Source organism: Nycticebus coucang, chromosome 5 (assembly GCF_027406575.1).
Source record: "Nycticebus coucang isolate mNycCou1 chromosome 5, mNycCou1.pri, whole genome shotgun sequence".
Classification (NCBI taxonomy): Eukaryota; Metazoa; Chordata; class Mammalia; order Primates; family Lorisidae; genus Nycticebus; species Nycticebus coucang.
Window position 1 is genome coordinate 22,026,298 of NC_069784.1, and position 15,240 is coordinate 22,041,537.

Consider the following 15,240-nt stretch of genomic DNA (forward strand, 5'->3'; position numbering starts at 1 on the left):
GAAGCTTTCACAGTATTCTTTTTTTTTACTTTCTATCACAGCAGAAAGTGCTCCCATAGCACTTTCGACAACATAAGAACGACTTTTCTAGTGGCTCACAAACCCACCCAGCACCTGGCACTGTGTTATGTGTTCATTAGCACTTGCTGCTGCTGTTAGAAGCCTCTATGGCCAATTATATCACTAAAGCTGAAAACAGGCCAAAAAAAAAAAAAATCTATTTATGTAATCTACCCTTACACTTAGGACAAAAATGGATGGTATGAAAAATAAAACATTTTACTAAAAAAAGATGTAAATACATTTGTACCAGTGGTATTAGCTATTTCTTTTTTCCTCATTGGAAAAGTCATTCTTTAATTATGATGGATGAGTCATTTGTTCTTGTAAAACAATGTGCATTACTTACAAAATGTTATCAAGAAAGTGTTCCGAAGATAATGAAATGAAGACCCTTCCAAATATATCTGCATATTTAAAAATATTTTTTCCATTCAATTTAAATAAGTATAAGGATTTCCAATTTTCTTTAAATCTTGAAGGTCAGCATTTGATTAAGAATGTGACCTACAGATAAAAACTTTAACAAAATGAGTGAAGAAAATTCACCTGCTGCTAAGAAGAAGGGTTATGATTTCTAAGATATTACTACTACCACAACGTTGGTTCTAGTCAGCACCAGCACCTAGGAGAAAGAGGCACTTAAGGCAGTGTTTTGAATCTAAAGGTAGTGACTTGTTAGTGGGTAGTAAATCAAGGCAGTGTCATGACCAGCATTAATGATTAATGAAAAAGAATTAAAAAAGGCAATTTTAAAGGGCACCACACTCAATTCAAGTTAAGTGCCTGACACAGTAGGTAAAGGTTAGTGAGCATTGTAGTAAATGATGATGTCCCATTTCCACAGTCTTATTTTCACTGCCCTCCATCTCCAATGTCTACGATCACACTCCGTGTCTGATGAAAGTGGGGGTATACAAAAATTATAACTTCAAAGTAGGAGTACTAATTCAGTAAAGTAAGACTCACTCTACTCCCCTTCATTTAATATAAAGGGTCAACAGTCATTCCTGGTCATTCAAGTATCAAGTCCAGGAATAAAGAAAAGAAGCAGAAGAAAGACACCAGTCCAAATAACAGTAGTTCTTTGGCAGCAAGAAAATATTGGATTTAAGTCATAAGACATGAGGAAGAACAAAAAAGTTGGGAAAACAACAACTAGAAGAAAGCAGAAGACAGTAACCTAAAAGAACAAGGGAAAGAAAAGTATTGAAAAGAGAATTATAGGCAAAGGGATTTATGTAGATCTATTTAGGAAAGAGTATATTTTAAGATGTGAGAAAAATGGGATTTGCTGAAGCAGGTAGCTTAAAAGACTACAAATGAAAGAGCAAAGCATTTTGCAGGGAATAAGAAGCGTATTACATCTGAGTAAGCTAATAAAGTTTCACAGATAAGCAGTATGAAGAGGTATCTGCAAGGTTGGAATAACCAACCCAAAATAACACAGAAATGTGCATGTTAACACTTACGTGCATAGCTGAACCTATCAATCCTAAATACAGATGAGGGGCATTAAAAGAAAAAAATCTATTCAGTTGTCAATACAAACCATTATTAAGGTTTGCCCCTTCAAAGATCTGATCTATAAATGAAAACTCATTAGTTTAGTATTCTAATCAAGTCTGCAATTTTGAAATTTCACTATGATTTCCTTTTCTAATGAAGCATTTCCCCAAGCTATAAGTACAATCTTTATGCTTTGTTGCCCAGGCTGGCGTTAAGGGGCTATTCACAGGTGCAATCTTAGTAGTGCACTGCAGCCTCAAACTCCTGAGCTCAAGTGATCCTCCTATCTCAGCCTCCTAAGCAGTTGGGACTACAGGCATGTGCCACTCTGCTCAGCTAGAACTACATTCTTTTTAAAACCAAAGAGAGGTGTCTTACTAAAATCTACTAACAAAAATAATTTAAAAATTAAAAATAATATAATTTAAAAATCTATGGGATTTATGTAAACTAAGAAGTTCCACACCTCTATTGGGTTACTTTTCCCCAAAATCCAGTCAATAAGAGTTAAATGAAAACTTGCTTATTAAAATTATATTTAACAGTTTACAAGTTGCTGAAATTTTACGTGTTTTCAGACTCAACTGCAGCTTACCAAAGAAAGCTATCATCTGAATTAGCACCAGTCTGGTGAGAAAAAAGTATCGTATCAAACGGACTTGCTGTGTTATCTGTTCAAACATACCTGTACCAGTCAAAAGTCCAGCACTCTTCTTTCGTGCATAAGCGCGTAAGTGGTTGGACAGGCTAACAGCACTTGTAAACGTCGTATTGCAATGCACACATGTTCTAAGCTTCACAGGCATACCTATCATTCAAAAGAAAACTATAATCCAGTTCTCACTTCAAAAAGTGAAATTTTCTTAGCTTAAAGCGTGTAGAAAAGTACCACAACAAAGATGGTTTAAGAACGTTCATTGAATTAGCGTAACTTAAATAAAGAGGGGGAATTAAGAAAACTGTTATTAGTTTGTGGTTAGTATTTACGCCAACTCATGCTCTTTGGAAAGGTTGGAAGGGGAATGACTTGAACCCTTGAGCTCCTCTGGATTTAACACCTATTATCACTTTCTTGCAGATTTCTGTGTTACGCAGATCATTTCTTAAGTCTACTAAAATATAATCCTGTGATTTGAACAGCACAGTTCTATTGAGAAGTTTCAAAGCTTACAACATTACCAATAAAAAGAATTAAAAAGTCTAGTTGACAAAGTGGTAATTAAAGTGTTTTACCCACAAAACCGTAAAAGTCTCAATACTAAATTAGTCTTTCTGATGAAGGCTGGGAGAAAAGGTGGTAAAACACACCACTGAACAGCTGTTAGACACAACATTTTATTCAGGGCATTTTATGTTCATTACTCTGAATGCGCAATCAATAATGAAAGTTAATGATTTAAAGTTTTTTGCTAAAATCTCTGTGTTAAATAAATGATCAACAAGCTAACATCTTAGTCATCACAGGAAAGAAAACATGTTGAAACAATAAGAAACTCCTAACTTCTCAGAGTTCAACCCTCACTCCCCCAATACGTTTCAAGTGGTTTCTTCAACACAGAGTGCTTTCCATCTCTGAAGTACACCATACCTTGGTCCACATAGCTAACACATCTTCCTTGCATTTTATCCTTCTGAAAAAATACTGACTTTGAAAGACTCTTTGTATGAAAGAAAAAGCCCTATTAAAAAGAAGCCCATATAAAATAAATTGTTTTTCAAATCACTTACAATACAAGGTGATCTTTTCTTAATCAAAACTGCTTTACAAGTATCTGGGATATCCCAATGTCTACCCAAAGTAAAAAAGCATTACCTTACAGTAATTTTACTTATTACTAATCCCTTGGCCAATTACTACTACCTCAGACACATTCAACTTAGGACTCTCATTTATGAGACCAGCTAAGAGAAACTTCAACATTCTTAGCCGCCAAAAGAAATCTATAAAGACATTATTCTTCTAATTTAAAAGTATAAACCAGACTCAGCAATACAGCAATACCAAATAAAACTTGGCTATCATTTGCCAATACATACAATACATTCCTTCAAAGAGAAAAAAACCATCGGTGCACAAGCACTAAATTAATCCTCTGTTCTGTTCCACTACCTTAAAATCTAAAACCCCAAACAAATGCCATTCCTTGTTCTCCAAAACCAAACTATGCCACAACACGATAAGGAATCGGGAGAGGAAGAGGTTTCTTTGGGTTAATCACGACATACAACAGACACCAATCCGTACACCAACCCATTCAGTTTAAAGAGTCTGCTTTGTTATATCTAAGCAGTGGAAAACCAATAGCTAAATCTTGAAAACATTATCACTCTGGAACACTGGCAAAAATATAACTGAGGTATGCCTTTTCAGTAATGCTATGCTTTTGAACATCAACTTCTCATCCACAACCATCCTTCAGCCATAGCAAAACTTAGTTTTACACATCAGCTTTTTGTTTGTTTTCTTACGGTTTGCTTTTGCTTTTATTCTCACCTTACATTCAGACCAAGAAATGAGGCACAGAGAACTCAGTGCTGATGAACATCAACTGATGAGTTACACTGAAACGTCAGTAGAATAACCAATCTGTGCTCTGTAAAAAAAAGCAGCTTAACTAAGAAGATCCTGAGAAAGTAATTTCCACAAATATTCCATCAAAGGAGGTGTAACTGTTTAAATTATAAATGATAAGACAGTCATAAATGTCCTCTTACCTGAGTGCATAGTCAAGTCCATTTTTTGTGGATGATACATCAAAGGACTGTCTTCATTTAATGGAAGAATGCATTTCTGAACAAATCTCTTTCTTGCTGTCTGATTATGGATTTTTTGAGGAGAAATAGCAGAATTCCTTTCTTCTCCCATTCTTTTATTTTTAAGAAGTTCTATCAGTGTAAGAGACTGACTCTTTTTTCCACTGGGCAGTTCTGGTTTTGTTTCATCATATTCACTTAAGAAATTCAGCCCTTCTTCCTCTGATGCAGACACTGACAGAGCTTCAGTCTTTAGGCCATTACGGTATGCTTCAAGAGGTATAACATTTTGAGACAGAAAGTCATCACTTGATGCAAGTTTCTGAGCTACAAATGGTCTGGGAATAATACGACGACTGTTTAATGCCTTTAAGATTTTTTCGTATTTTTCTTCATTTTGCATCATCTCATTCAGAACACAGATAGGAGATTTGTGAGCATCCCATTTGGTCTTTCCAAGTCTTTTTAGGTGGCCTCTAACATGATTTGATAATCCAATTTTAGTATCAAACCAACCACCACAGAGCTGACAAGTGTGTTCAGAAGTGGTTTCAGACTTCTCTATAGCTAAAAAAAATTTTTTAAGAGTGAATATCAGATTTTTAAAAATAAGTTGACCACCCTAAAATGAATTAATTCTACTAAATTAAGTGATTCTAAAAAAAAAACACACACACACACACACAAAACTTTCAAATCTTCTGAACTTGAACACAGACCTATTAACTCAAATTATCCACATGAGAACTTACCTTTTCTAACTCGCTTAACAGGTGTCCCTGTGCCAATTCTTTTAAAATGTTGCATTTTGTCACTTGTGGCTATTTGTTCTGGTGATACAACATGACGAGCTTCATAACTTAATCCTGCTCTGTGAAGATGTCCCCGGACATGATTAGACAACCCGACACCTGTCTCAAATGTTGCTGGACAATAAGGACACGATTTCTTCTCAAGAGACAAATCAGTCCAATGAAAAACAGAACTATGCTTTGACAATGAAGTGTCTGTATTTTCTAAATGTTGAGGATCATGTATCTCATGCAAAAAGTTGTTAGTTCCAGCATCTTCATAATATTCAAAATAAAAGCCATCATTTTGATCATAACTAAGGGTAGCATTTTCTCCAGGATCTTCACCTTCCAACTTGCTTTTAAATAGAGGGAACAAGTTTACATGTTCTTGATTAATATCACTATAGGTTTCATCTTCTATGGCCTGTGTAGTGTAGTCTCCTAGCTCAACATTATCCCATGAACTCTCATCCTCTGTTTCATAACTATCTTTCTTTTCAGAATTAAGTTTTTGCAAAACAACAACAGTCATTTTATGCAAAAAATCTGGATAGCTATCCAAGTCTTCTCCTTCAACAGAACTTTCCTTCTTAGATTCCTTAACTACTCTCTTTACAGCTACACGACGCCTGTGGTTTTTGAAGTTTTCTGGACATTTGGTATCAGGCTTATGATGGTCTGAAATAAAACTATTGTTATGAGAATTACTTGATGATGAAAACAGATGTAAAGAATTTAATGAACTAGATTCTTCTTTTTTGAAATGCAGAGGATAGGATTCACCAGATTTTTTGATCGTCCTATAATTTTCGTATTTATGTCTATATAAATAGTTGCTATTTGCCTTGGCATTAGATTTTTCTTTTGCTGCTTGATGGAAATATTTAGGTTTTTGGTCAGTGTTGCCTTTTACCATAACTGCCTTGTGAGGAGAGTTGTTCTGATTGCACATGTTTACACCTGACTGGGTGACACTTTTCCGAGCTTTTTGTATTCTGTGTGGCCGCTTATGAAATTTTGAAAAATTACTTGATTGTGAGGTTGATCCAAATGCTCGCTTTACATCTTGTTTTAAAGCAGAGTTCTTCGGAAATGTGGCTGACTGTTTATTTAATCGTTTAGTGCTATCAGTATCTATAGGTTCCTCAAGGATGTCACTTTTTCTTTTATCAAGTCCAAGAGGACCACCAAATGAATCAACACATGATGATGAGTGCAAATATTCCACGTGCTTTTTTAAAATACTTCTGGCTGAAGTAGTAAAAGGACACATCTTACATACATAGGTAGCTGATTTTTTGGATGATCCTACAACAGAGTCTTTTGTGAAGGTTTTTTTTTGTGTTTTTCTCTGGGCTATATCAGAACTAACCACAGGACATTTTACCACTGCCCCATGGGCAATGCCTCGATGGCATTCTAATTCATTTTCTGTCACTGCCATGAAATTACACTCTTCACAGCAGTAGTACCTTTTATCTTTTTCATGGGTTTTAGCATGTTGCACAAATGTTTTAGGGCAATTGGTACCAAACACACACTGAGGACATTGTAATCGTGCACTTCTTCCTTCATCCTGAAGTTCTTTCAATTCGCGAATTTCTTCCATCAACTTCTGTCTTCTTTCTTGGTGAATAATCATATGTTTTAGAAGTGAATTTCGATCTCGAAAGGTCCGTCCACATTCTCTACAAGCATATGGCCTTGGAACATTAAGATGGCGAAAGTGACTATTCCCATCTAAATGATACATCATATGCCTGTGGAGATGCTTTTTCTCCCTAAAGTTCACATTGCACTTTGTACAGGGGTAGAATGATGGCTCTTCAGTACTGAAACTAGCAGGCGACTCAGAATCACTCTCTTCACATTTCTTTTTTAAGGAATTTGAAAGAAAAGTGCTAGTATGAACAGGTGAACTATCTTCTCTGCATTTATCTGGGTTATAAATTAGATGTTGAAAAGTATCCACAGATTCCAAGTCTTCATCGGTTGATTCTGGCTTCACTTTTGATAATGCATATTTCTGTGAGTCTACTGCTTGTAGCTCTTCACTCTGTTCCAGAAAGTCTACCTCTTGCATTTTTGATTTATTGGGCACACAATTAGAATCAGTAAAGCAATCTTCAGTGTAACGAGTTATCTTGCTTACATCCATTTTTCGCTTTCTCTTTTTTTCTAGACCTACTTTAGAGTGAACTGGAGCTTTATCCACTGTTTCCTCATTTGTCATAAGAAAGTGAATGAACTCTTTTTGAGGATCCCAGCTGTTATCATTTTCTGACCTATATTCATCTGTACCTGAGGAAATTCCAGTTAATGTATTGACACGATCATCTTTTACTAATACATCTTCACTATCCTCACCCACCTCTACTTGTTTTATTAAAGTGCTATCTGACTTTTTATTACTCCCTACTGAATTCTGAATGTCACAACCAACTGAAGCAGAGGTAGGTAGTTTTTTAATGGAATGGGTTGGGTTCTTAGCATGTGCCGCATCTGGTAACAAAAATAAAACTTGGTGTTGACTTGCTTTCTGTGGTGTAGACAGCTGCATATCAGCTGCTACCTTTGAAGCTGAACAGGATTCTGTTGTTGGCTGATCCACAGGCTGTCCAGTGGTTAATGAAACACTGCCTTTATTCATATTGGAAGTCTTAGTTAAGGAGTGTGAAACTGGTCCATTAACAGCAGCTCCTTTAGGCAACATAAAGTGTTCACTAGAAACAGTAGGAGTACCAGCATGTATAAAGAGAGTAGACTGGCCTCCACTTAAGGCTTTTTCAGATTTGTCCTTTGACAGTTCTTCAGGCAGAGTCAATGTACTGTTTTTCTGAAATGATGTTTGACAATCTTTTGGTTTATGAACTCCACTCTCTTTCTCTGAGATAAAACTGTTGTCATCTAGGAGTTCTTCTTTAGCACCAGTAATATCGGTGTTTATCTTCAAATCATCCATATTGTTGGCAAGCCCATTTAACACATTTAGTCTAGAAAATGGAAAAAAAAAATTTAGATTTGCATGAAAGAAACTATTAGAATGTATGGAGAGTAGAAAGTAACATTTTATTAGCTTAATGTTCTACTGCTATATGGAGATCCTAAAATTTTTCAAGAATGAAGAAACACTATAAAAATGGAAACACTTTAAAAGCACCTCAAAAATTAATAGTTTTTCATGCTAGGCAACGATAATCCAATGTGTCATAAATACAAAAATGTCTGGAGAAAAACAACATATACGTACATATACACACATACAATATAAATATGCTACAGATCCAAAAAAAAACCCTTTCATGTCATACATAGACTCCTAATATAAAGAAAATTATTTCACTTAGGTAGGTTTATCAGGGGCAGTCACTCTATAGTGGAGAATAATTTAAATTATCAAATGTTGCAGAGAAGTAAAAGTTTTGCCAATTAAAAGTTCATTTCTGGAGAAAGGTAACAAAATACCACTCAATAAAGAACTTTATTTGAACGACTGTATTACTATCAACATCAATGTATGTATGATACAGTATTTTTTTTAAGACTATGATCTCAAAATGTTTAATGTTTTTCTAACGTCCTACCAAATGTAAAAATGCTTTATTCATAGTTTCATTCATTCCTTATTCAAATTAATCTCAATTCTAATTTTAACTTCAGAAGAATCAAAATTAATGAAGTTTCACGTTAAATTTTCATATAGTGGGCCCCAAATTCTAAGCATTTTCTAAAGGCAGTTATCCCATTATGACCTGACAGTCTAGTGAAATGGCCTAAAAAAATTTTACAGTTACAGCATAAACATACATACTTATTTCAAATAAAATTTTTCTAGACATTTTTTATAATGTATTTAATCACTTGTGAAAACAGCACAATATTTTAAAAGGAAAGGATACTTCTGAATGTTTGAGAAGTCATATAAAGCCATATGACTATTTCCACTATGAGGAGTTCCTTTATACTAGAAGAATGTATGTTCTTTGAGAGCACAAACTATAACCTAGTCACTGTCATCCTATCTCTAGAACTTAGCATAGCATTTGGCATATTGGCTGAATAAAGGATTACATGAAGAAGTATTGAATGAATAAAAACTATAAAATCAAAGTAAAAGTTCCAAAAGGAAAGAAGAAAAAATGTCCTTCCTATGAAATCTGAATACCCCATTCAAACACAAGTTTCATCAGGTTATGTTTTCTTGCTCCAGTAATCACAGGTAGCAAAGCTCTCAAAATATGCAATAATCTTCACGTAGAATTTAAAGAACCTGCTATTTGGCAATCCTACGTACAAACTATTTGAAGTAAACCTTCATATTTCTTTTCCTTCTACACATAGTAGTTTAAGTGCAATTTATTCAGTCTCTAAATATTTACTGGGCAATTACTATGTGCCAGTTGCTACTCTAGCTTTAGAAATCAAGACAGACCACGCACTAGTAATCAAGACAGACCACATTCTATTCTCAAAGAATAAAGCCTCCACATTTTTCCTTTATAGTATTTTTAACTTGTATAATGAGTAATACTATTTTAGGACAATAGAACCCTACAATCTAATATTTAGAAATGAAAACATGTTCAATAAAGTTCAATATTCCTACCATTCACTGTGGTATCAATTTCATGCCTTATAAAACATTAAATCTAGTTTAAGAATAAAAAAATTGTTTCTAATAATTTTTTTCTTAGAACAGGCACTTAAAAATCTAATCTTATTCTTTCCACAAAATGTTTTCTTTAATGCAACAAACATTATAAATAAGTATTAAAAATATCTTTTGTGGCATTTGTGTTAGTCATACAATCATTTTCCACCCCTGATAGGTTTTAGAATTCTGTTTTGAGATTGCCAAACTTGCGCAGTAATAAAAATAGACTTCCAATAAGATCATATTCAATGATATCACTCCAAAATGGTGCTAATGCATCACCCAGCAGGAGACTCTACATCACATACATAGAAGTTAAAAATGGGCAGCACATAAATATGGGTTAGGAAGGCGTGTACAAATGTCAATGAAAAGAAAAGCAAGCCTGAATGCTATACTATTATTCATTCTTGAGGTTTCTCATTAAACAAGGTAGACAAAGTAAAATGACTCAATAGCAACAATCTCAGAAATATAAAATGACAGAATTTATTTTTAAAAACTAGCTTGAAAGACATTTACTTTCTGCTCTCACTTATTGTAATCACAGAGGTACACAAATATATGCTCAGTCAATTTGAAAGCCTGTATTAGCTTTTCTCAACAGGAAGCAACGTTGCTAACCAAGTGGTAAATTCAGTGTTAATGAGTGGCTTCACTGTTACCACCTCAGAGGTAAAACCTTCCATGTTCTATGTTCCACCCATCTGTTCTGGTGTTAGGGGTTCAGAGATGGAACAGACGCTTCCCATTTAAAGCAACTTCATTGGTACCCCCTGAACAGCAGGGTGACAAACTATGAGAATATCCTGTCGGTTTAGAGACTACGACCTCATTACCAGAATGGCTTTATAAGAGCTTTGCGTTAAGTTCACATTCTGCAAACTGCTTTGCCCAAAAACAGAAAAAATAAATATGCGTAACAGGTAAAATTATCTACAAAACACATCTAGCAAAAAATCAAATATTAAAATATAAAAATGAAGTCTTTACAAAAGTTTTCCTTTACACCTATGTAATAAAATATGGCTTGCCTGCCTCCAAATTAATAATTATCTCCATTTAAAAATATAATAAGTTATTCTTTTTCAGACAAGTAGACTTTCTTAGCACATTAATATGAAAAATCTACCATATCAGTTACTAAATATGCTTTAAGAAATTAACTCAATAACCAAGCTTTCTACATCATTCAGTAATTCGGATAAGATGCAATTTTCCTATTATCAAATCTATGCTGTCTACTTTCTGTTCATAAATAATTTTTTAAATAATTAGCTTAATTTCATTCTTTTATGTACATTATTAATTGTATCTATTGCAAGTAGGCTACTGTTTTGGGGAAACTTATTTTAGGAATAATTGAAATTTTCCTGGTTTCATGTTCAGAATGTATTTTAATTATAAAATGTTCTAAATACACTTTTTCTCAACAGTATTCAATACGCACAGCTGTTGCACAGATACAATACAGAACAACCGGATCGTGGCACTGAATGATGGGCCTAGAATTTTAAAAACATCAAAAATTATTTCCCTAACATTCATATTGGGTTATGTAGCATCCAGACAAGTATTTGATCTAGAAGCTAATTTTACATTGTCTCAAATAGTTTTTCTACCTTTGTATAGTCAAATATAAAAAACAGAGTCACCCATGCTAGTTTATGTTACTATAACAAAGTAGGGACATATATGAAGGTAAGCATCATTCATTAAGTTATAAAAACAGATGGTAAAATCAATTGAATAAATAAATAAACTTGTGTTGTTTGGACTCCCTAAATTTTAATTTAATGAATTCAATGAATTTGCTCTATCAGTGGAGATCTTTTTAAGCAATGTTTAGACACCATTACTAAGCCCTCCCCCATATAACCACACAATTTTTCCTTTTAATTGAATCTTAAAATGTTCTTTAAAAAATTCACACACTTTTTTAAAAAGTTGCAAATGGAATTTAAAATCTACATAAAACATATTTCCGTTTCTAGAAAATCATAATGAGTTCTACAGCTATAACTGCCTCTAGTTATATACTGCGAGGATTAAAAAAGAGTCCAAAGGTCAGATCTGTCTTCAAGATGACAGATCATCACTTATATGCCTCAAGCTAGACTTATTGTCTCAGAGATCTCAAACATCAGTATTTTTGCAAACTATCAGCACTTGCTATAACACCCTCACTACACTACATCTTGAGGTTACTACAGAAGAAATGAGGTGATAATTGCATATTAACATAATTATTCTGTAATCCCTCTGAGCAAGTTTCCCAGGTCACTCAGTAATTCAGATTAGATACAACCTCCCTGTCATCAAATCTATGCTGTCCACTTTCTGTTCATGAATAATTCTTTTTTTGATAGAAAATTAGCTTAATTTCATTTTTATGTACATTATTAATTGTATTTATTGCAAGTAGGTTAACATTTTATGGGTACTTATTACATAATGCCAACCTCTGTCATGTACTATAATTTTACAGAAAATGATAGTATGGTTTGCCCTCATTCTATATCAGTTCATTAATAGATATAAATAAAGTATCATGTTCCCCCCCATCTGAGTTATACTTAGGAGGATCTGTCAGGTTTTCACAAACCCTATGTTCATTTAAATTATCTTTGAACACACATGACAACTACTGTTAGTAATATAAGACATTAAGAAGATAAAATTATCCACAACTGCCATTCTAACTGCAAAACAAATCTTAACTGAATAGTACATCTAAAATTACTGTAGTATTTAAGCCTATATATGCTACATACAATGTACAAGCACACGTACCTAAATCTTAGTGCAAAATTCAAGAGAAGACGCAGTACACAATTATATAATCATATCAGCCAGGCAGGCATATCCTATTCTGGATGTCACATTGAAAAGAAACACTTAAAAAACCCAGCATGAGACCGAAAACAAAGCCATATAATGAAATGAAAGAGACAACTTGGTATGTTTATGCTAACAATTAGCCCATACAATTAATAATCTTCAAGTGTTTGAAGGTTTGGCATATGGAAGGCAGAACATACAATCAATGCGTTCAAATCATAAAGATGTAGATTTCATTAAAGATTAAGGAAAACTAGAAACAGTAACCACTCAACATTGTCTTATTCAACGGTTCAGCTGGTAAGCTATAGAAAGGAATATGGAGTTTGAGATTGGATACGATGATTTCTAAGGTCTAATGCCTACTATAAATAATATTTAATTATTACTTTAACATTTACCATTAACTGAAACATGAGCCAAAAGCTGAAAAATTATATTACTGAACCTTAAAATATTCTCTAAATGCACAATTAACCTGAAATAATTCTTTAATTAATATGTAATATGTTGATTCTTAAACAATAAAAAAAGGCACCAAATGACTAACATATTGAGGCCACAGTGCTATCTGTATCATGAAAACTCTGTATTACACCCAGAAATGTTTTCTTTCTATTGGCAATGCCAAACTGTCACTGAGTTCAAACATCTAGAAAATACATACATTACAAACAGAAAATTAAAGCAAAAATAAAATACATCGGCAAGTAACATATTATTGCTAGCAACAAAGGGCACTGCCATAACAAACCAACAATTTATATGTGATTTTACCATCTACCACCAAATTACATTGAACTTCTTGAACAGTTTTGCTCCTGACACCAGGTACCATCTTCTATTTTTAATAGGAAGATATTACAAATAGCCAGTCACCAGATCATAAACATCTAATGCTTCAAGGTGTTCTTACTGAAAAGTATACTAAATATTAAACATAATCTGACACATCTCAAGAAGCTGCCATATGGTAAAGCAAAGCAGATAACTGTAAGGATCAATTTAAGTTGGGGGAGGAAAGGGCTACAAAGGTATAACTTTAAGAGCATGACAACACTATGTAATAATAAAAATCAATAGTAGTAGAAAACCAAATGGATGTTCACTAATCAAAGGTTAATTTCCTAATGAAGAATCTTACAATTAAAGCAAGACAATAAATTATAGTTGTAACCAAGGAGAGTGCTAAGTCATACGTAGCAGAGAATGACTGCTTATTGTGTTGTTCATTCTCTCATACAGTCAGAACAAGGTTAAATGATGATCTCAGCTTTGATAAGTAGGGTAAATGACTTATGTACATGGCTCCAACAAGACCACCTTATGCTCAAATTAAAATGAGTGATAACTTGTTATGTATTTTTTTTCAAATTTATTAAATTTTGATCACACTTGTAATACCACTTGACACAGTTGGTCACTCCACTGTTAAACATCCCTATTCAAAACTTTAACTTTACAAACTTTCAAAGAAACCAATGTTGCTAAAGTGTGTCAATGATACATTTCAGAGACAGTATGCCAACTTTGGCCTCCACCAACAGAGTATTAAATGCCATGAATTATCATTTTACTTTGAATCTTGTGGTATTCTTCATCATGGGACTGCTGTTTGTGTTCAGTTGAGACAGTTTATAAATACTAATCCATTATGTCTAATAAGTGCAAAAGAAGTGAGTGTTCAAAGTCGTAGGAAGACAAACCATACACAGATGCTCCTTGACTCACATCCAATAAACCCACAGTAAATTGAAAATATGTAATTAATTGTTAATCTACTGAGCATCACTGCTTAGACAACCTAGCTTAAATATGGTCAGAACACTTACATTAGCCTATAGTTGGGCAAAATTATGACACAAAGCCTATTTTGTTATGATAAAAATAAAATCAACATTTGACATATAGTTTCTACTGAATGCATATTACTTTCATACCATTGTAAAGATGAACCACTATAAGTTGAGGACCATCTAATTAGATAAATGAAAACAGGAGATAATGATACTCAAAGTGGTGAGATAAATATTACATATATATGTGAGAGATAAACTGCTTCAGAATATAATAATTTTTAATGGGCAAAGAGAAATTCACCATTAAGAAAATTACCATGGCTTGGTGCCCGTAGCACACTCCTTGAGCCACAGGCGCCGTCCTAGAAAATAACATTTTTATTAAATATGAATTCTCTTATTATCATTTACTCAATTTATGTATTTTTTGAAATCAAAAAAATCTAAGTATCGTCTAAGAAAAATATTTCAAGATAACTATTATTCCACAGTTATCTTAAAATGATAAAAATTCTAATGTAAGAAATTTGCTTTCCCTGAAACAAACTATTATTAGTATGCTTCTTTCTCACAGTATTGTCTTAAGAGAAAGGAAAAAAAAAAATAGTCGGTCTTCTGCATCCATAGATTCAACCAATTGTGAATCAGAAAAATAAATTACAACAGAAGATAATACGAATTTTAAAAATACAGCATAACAATTGTATACATCATATTACATATTAGAAGTAATCTAGAAATGATTTGAAGTATACAGGAGGATATGTGTAGATTATATGCAAATAGTACTCTATTTTATATAAGGTTCTTGAGGGTCCTTGGAGTTTAT

The 15,240-nt window shown here is 33.4% G+C and overlaps 1 protein-coding gene across 10 annotated transcripts in view; it reads right to left on the minus strand.

Annotated features, from left to right (window-relative positions):
- Positions 1-15,240, minus strand: part of ZNF644 (zinc finger protein 644) — a 155,575-nt gene that overhangs the window by 16,030 nt on the left and 124,305 nt on the right. For 4 of the 10 annotated variants that reach the window (XM_053591315.1, XM_053591311.1, XM_053591313.1 and 1 more), the window contains 2 exons: positions 5,076-8,110; positions 4,285-4,890 (listed from right to left, as the gene is read on the minus strand). The exons of the other annotated variants lie outside the window; for them this stretch is intronic. In XM_053591315.1, the coding sequence (XP_053447290.1) occupies positions 4,285-4,890; positions 5,076-8,110 (3,641 nt within the window). The remainder of the gene's footprint in view (positions 1-4,284; positions 4,891-5,075; positions 8,111-15,240) is intronic. 10 annotated transcript variants of the gene reach the window in all.